The 6,337-nt window shown below is 33.2% G+C and overlaps 1 protein-coding gene across 1 annotated transcript; it reads right to left on the bottom strand.

Annotated features, from left to right (window-relative positions):
• LOC114191865 (3-ketoacyl-CoA synthase 11-like) lies at window positions 1-2,403 on the bottom strand. Its single transcript, XM_028081304.2, has 2 exons — window positions 1,528-2,403; window positions 1-1,064 (listed from the first exon to the last, which is right to left on the bottom strand). Exons 1-2 carry the CDS (start codon window positions 2,293-2,295, stop codon window positions 282-284), a joined length of 1,551 nt encoding a protein of 516 aa, XP_027937105.2. The 5' UTR covers window positions 2,296-2,403; the 3' UTR covers window positions 1-281.
• Between the last annotated feature and the right edge of the window lie 3,934 nt (window positions 2,404-6,337).

The following is a 6,337-nucleotide window of genomic DNA, read 5'->3' on the forward strand; positions in this document are numbered from 1 at the left end:
TTAAACCTTACAAAGTTTCCATTTTTGATTGTGAAGAACTGTTATACATTTTTGTGAAAAAAAATGTGTAAAATGTTTCATTGGACAATACAATTGTATGCACACGCTTACAACTTCAGCACACTAGCACAAGATCAAAGAAACTGCGAAACCAGCAAATCTGGTGGGATGAATCTTCTCTTCTAATTTGCACACCTCCTAAAGATTAACTACGAAAAATATGAAATAATTAAATTTTCTCCTTTTAGATAACCTGCTCCGAAAAAAGTAACAGGTTTAACCTAGGAACCAATGGGTGCCACTTTAGGCACATGAACAGGAAACTCGTGAATCTCATCCACCCAAGGATTTTTCTCCTTGGCAGGATTAATGGTCCTCAATGCACGCCACACAGCACTGTTGCACTTGAAGCCAGAGCCAAATGCAATCTGCCATGTCCTGTCACCTTTTCTGATCCTCCCCTTAGCTTCAGTGTAGGCAAGTTCATACCACAAGGAACTGCTGGAAGTGTTCCCAAACCTGTTCAGAGTCATTCTTGAAGGCTCCATGTGCCAATCACTCAGCTCCAGATTCTTCTCCAACTCATCCAACACCGCTCTTCCTCCAGCATGGATGCAAAAGTGCTCAAAAGCTAGCTTAAAGTCAGGGATGTAGGGCTTTATCTTCATCTTGAACACTTTTCTAGCCACCAAAGTTGCGAAAAACAAGAGCTGCTCTGACATCGGAAGGACCAATGGCCCGAGCGTTGTGATATTGGTCTTTAGGGCTTCTCCGGCAACAGCCATTAAGTCCTTTGACAGTGCCACACCGATTGTTTTCTTCTCATCCTCTTCTTGGAAAACGCAACCATAGCATTTGTCATCTGCACCCTTGTGAGTACGCACTGTGTGGATCAATTGGTATTTGGCTCTCCTGCGATCAGAAGACCTGTTGGAGAGAAGAACCGCTGCTCCACCCATTCTGAAGAGACAGTTCGAAACAAGCATTGACCGGTTGTTGCCAAAGTACCAGTTCAGAGTGATATTCTCCATGCTTACCACCAAGGCATAAGAGTTTGGATGAACCTATTATCACAAAAAAAGTGAATGTTAAAAAATCAATTTTTGAGATTAAGTTTGATTTCCCCAAATTGTGTCAGTGAACAACTGTTAACTGTTGTAAGAACATCCCAAAGGGTCTATATCTATTGGATTGCTCGGACCGTGTTAATTAAATAGGGTGGCAGAATGGATGACCTAACAAAACTGCCACCAAAATTGACAATGAGCGAGACCAACTGGACATGTGGACAACTGGGGCAGCAATTGCCACAAGAAACATTTATGCGTTGTGGTCCCACCTCATGTTTTAATTATTCAACATACTGTTACATAAATAATTTGCTCCTTTTTATTTTTAATTTCGCTACATGAAGACACAGACCACAGAGGCATGCATGGTAGACAGTTACAACCTCAATAGATATGAAGTGATAGCTTAACAATCATGAGCATAACAGGGAAGATTTTCTTAAAAGTGCAAACCAACCTGAAGGAGCTGCTTGGCGAGGTCTATGGAGATAAGGCCAGCACTGCAACCCATGCCACCAAGATTATAACTTTGGATATTCCCTCTCAACTTGTAGTGGTTGACAATCATTGCAGAGAGAGACGGTGTGGGGTTGAACAAGCTACAATTCACCACCAAAATCCCAATATCCTTTGCCTTCACCCCGGTCTTTGCCAGAAGCTGGTCGATAGCTCCGAACATTACTTGCTCCGCTTCTTTCCTGGCTTCAGCCATACACGGGTTTGGTGGGAGACTCAAGATTGCAGGAGGCAAGTATGTCTTCTGCCCCAAACCAGACCTCTCGAGTATCTTCTTCTGAAAGGCCAGGTTCTCCTCTGAGAACACCCCGGTTTTCACAGACCGGTCCATGAAAGTCTCTCTCGTGCAAGTGCAGTCTTGGTCTGGTTTGTAACAGGCAAAGTCCACCAAGTAAACACCTCTGGGACGGCTCATGAAGTAAAACGTAACGAGGAACACTATGAGACTAGAACATAGAGTGACCGAGACAAGATTGAACTTTAGGTTTTGCCATAGTTGAGCAACATCTTGGTAAGAGAAAGTTGAGAGATGAGCAGAAGCTACCCCAATAAGGGGTATCAACAAAAGGTACATAGCATTGGAGATTAAATAGTGGTACCCAAGCTTCACATACTTAAGTCTCACAGATAGCAGAAAGTTGGGAAGCTTGGTTCTTTCTCGTGAAGGTTCAACGGAGACGGTTCCTGAATCCCGGGTTTGATCTGCCATAGGTGGATGAAGATGAAGGAATGCAAGTGCAGAAAAGAAAGGTTTAGATTGTGGAAGAGAGAAGAAAAGTGAATGGTTGGAAAATGATGAAAGATGAAAGGGTTTTAAAGGGTGTGAGGAGAGAGGGAAGAGGGGGAGGGGGAGGATAGTGGATACAACTACCCCAACGAACTTTTAATTGTTACATGAGGGGGCATTGAATAAGCCAACTGGGTTGAGAGTTGTGCGTGTTTTTTAGCCTTGTCTTTTCCTTTTTATTGCTGTTTTTGCCACTTTTCTGATTGATTCAGAGAAACGGGTAGAACACTGGCATGCCACCCACATGCATGCGTGTTAATGGACTCCTCCTACTGTAGATTGGTAAACAGTCTTCAGTTTCGGTCAAAATCACACGTTATTGATTGGTGAACGATAAACAAACAAATAAATGATGTTTATTTATTTATACGTCTCCTTTCTTTCAGTTTAGTAAATTCTTCTTTCTTTCTTTTTTTTTCCTTTTTACTTTTCACTTTTCACATCACTTTTTCTTTCACATCACCCATACGCCACAATATAGAAACACTTTCATGCATTTAAACGATGCGCGCCGCCTCTCCTTCTACTAATTTTAAGTGTTCTAAACTCTTGGATATATACCATTGAAAATTTTTATTTCACTTTATGATGTTCATTTTAAAAATTGATTTTGAGTTATTATTAAATATTACAATTAAAATTTATGAAGTAGATTTCAATATGTCTTTTCTATTTGACTGATGTAAGCGAATGTTGAAAAATGAAATAATTTAAAGATTGTGTAATTTGTCTATATAAAATAATATGAAATTTCTCAAAGAAATTTTCTTAATTAGTTTAATTGAAATGAATTAGTACAAAAAATACTTTTCTAACCTAACAGGTATAAATAGTTTTCATAATTTATTACTTCTCTTGAAAACTAACACAATTAGTCTAGAAGATGGTGTGCATTAAAATTTAAATAAAATATTTTCAAAAAGACCACGAAAATTTTATAGTTTAATAATTATTTGTTTATAATGACTTTAAATTAAATATAAAAAACCTACGAGAATAATATTGAACAAGAGTGCTAAATAGTTATACTTTTTATTTCACGATTCTCTCTCAATTTTATACTTGTTAATAAGTGTTAACGGTTAAGTAAGTGTGCTAAATATATAGTATGTTTCTAACACTCTATTTTAGTTAAAAGTAATTAGAAACTATAAAATCATTACTGAAACTCATTATAATAAGTGAAACTTGCATGTACTTTCTTTGTTTCTAATAAATTTTAATTAGTTATAACATTTAATAAAAGTACTAATATGTAAAAGTGGATATGAGTAATATGTCCATATATATACGACTACTTTGAAGTGAGAATCATTTTTAAAGAAGACGATAAACAAAATAAGATGAATTAAAAGGATGAGAAAAGTACAAGTCTCACTTCTTTTAATTAGCTGTTTATTTCATTTTATTTTACACATGAAAAAATTTAAACAACATTAATTACAATTAACATTTTAGTCTGCCGTTTTTAGAATAAATAGTAATTAAATAAATATTTTTAATATTATAAGTAAAGTATATAAACTACACTTTTTACTTTAACAATGAAAATTATTTGTATATGTAATGTAGTGAGAACAAAAAACTAGAAGATCATGGTATACAATAGTGCCAAGTTTTTGTTTTATTAATCTACACTTAAAGCCAACTAAATTTGAAAATGAACATTTGTATTTAATTTATTTCATTATTCATGAACTCCATTTGCCTCTTACTATTATAATCATAAGTAGGGTTTATGTTTGTCATTGAAATGCTATAAAATCATTGAAGAATAATCTCTTATCTGTACCAGCTATTCTGGATGTACTGCTACCAGCTTAATTAATATGATCCCATTGTTATTTTCAAGCTTTCATTGTGATATATAAAAAGCATTAATGGCAATGGCTATGTATATTTTTTTTATACATATATTAACTAACATATGTTTGTTATCTTCTCTTAGGTCTCACAATCAATCAAATCGACTCAATTACTTGTTCAATTTTGTTTAGGTTCAAAACATTACTCTTAGCACAAAACAACCATGTTTTATATGGACATTGTCTAATTGGCAAATATAGTTGAAAACATTTATTATGTCTCACTACTTATGCTATTATTTCATTTGTATGTTCTTGACAGAAATTGCTAGTCTATAATAATAATAATGAAATATAACATTAATTGAGTTGTATAATTCAAGGGAACCCTAATTCACGCGAACATGGTTGTTGATAATTATATGTAAATTTTAGTAGGAAATCGCATCATTAAGAATATGATATGTATTATTTAATTTTGTAATGCTAAAAAAGTTTTTTTTTTTTATCATGACGTTATAAAATTAAAGCTTGCATACTTTCATTTACTATGAGAAGTAATAGTATTGTGTTTTCAGGTTGTTCTACAACTTTCTCGATATGCTATAAACTTTTGTTTATTTGTATAAGATGATATGGTTGAGAATTAGAAAATGAATTCGGTCGATAGCTAAATTTTATACAAGTGTCAGTTGTTTTAATTATCGGTTAATAATCATTATTGGCTGATAATCACTCTTGCTAACATCACTAACTGTGGATAATGACTATTGTTTATAATCTCTACAACAATAACTGGATATATATATATATATATATATATATATATATATATATATATATATATATATATATATATATAATCACAACTTTTTCGACCTGTATACAAATTATAAACCCATAAGTAATTAATTAGTTATAATCCTTCTAAATTTATTAATTTTTAAATGTTTTTTAACATGTGAGAAAAATTTTAAGATCAGTTATGACTGTGAAGTGACCGGTGATAATTTGAATAGGAGAAAAAATTGTAGTGTTGGTGCTTTTAATATATTTCAGTTAAAATTAGATTATTTACGTCGGCAATCTACGCTGAACTTTAATACAATAACTTATCGTACAGTTGATCATGATAAAAAATTTAACTGTAACTAAAAATAAAACAGATAAATCTGTATGAAAAAATTGTCCTAAAATATAGTATAAAATATACATGATAAAAAAAAACAGTCTTAATTAACTTATTTTCAATTCTTAAAAATATCTTAAAATTTTGTTTTAAAAATAATAATAATTTCCAAGAACTTAATGAATATTTATTGTTTTGTCTGAGCGTGGGTGAGAAATTGAAAAGAGAAGTTTAAAAATATAAGATGGCGCAATTATGATAAGTATGAATGGGTGAAGCGTGAAATAAAGGTCTGACTCAGCGTGTGAAGGAGTTGACTTTATCTTGAAAGTCAGTCACCGCTTACGCTTACGCTATTCCGTGTTTGGACAGCTTCTTCCATAACTAACTATTCCTCTTTCAAATTAAATGCTCCAACTTCCCACCAAACAAAACACTTTGACCTAAATTGCATTGCCATGTTGCGCCATGTGAACCACAATCTTCTCTGGTTTTAAAATTTTACAAGTAAATGGGTAATTTTGGGCATAAGATTATTCGGTGCTTCTATTGGAAGTTGGCAATGGTAGACAAGAATTATTCCTCACGAAACAACCTACCAACATTTCTCTAATTGCACTTTCCCATGCTATCATATGACGTCATCCATTTTTTTAAGTTCCAAAGTACTGCTACTGCAATTTAATGTTAAATCGGTTTCTTCACATTTTCCAAACTTCCATGTTTCTTCCTCTGCTCTCTTTTCCTTTTCGTCTTCCTTCGTCTAATCTTTTGTCAATTGGATCAAAACTTCAACAAACCACTCACTCAAGTTTTCATTTTCCATGCAAATGGAATATTTTAATCTAATAGTTTTTTAACGTTCATGTAGTAGTTGTGTCGTGGCTGTTTTACCAAGTTTATCATTATACGTTGTAGTAGTATGACTATTTTCACACAGAAAAAAAAAAATTATAAGGGTTTACGCATATATAACATTATTGTGCTCTATCAATCATATTAAAGAAATAAGTTGATGAGATTATTTTTC

The sequence above is a fragment of the Vigna unguiculata genome, chromosome 7, assembly GCF_037176805.1.
Source record: "Vigna unguiculata cultivar grain cowpea cultivar isolate G323 ecotype 2 chromosome 7, ASM3717680v1, whole genome shotgun sequence".
NCBI lineage: Eukaryota > Viridiplantae > Streptophyta > Magnoliopsida > Fabales > Fabaceae > Vigna > Vigna unguiculata.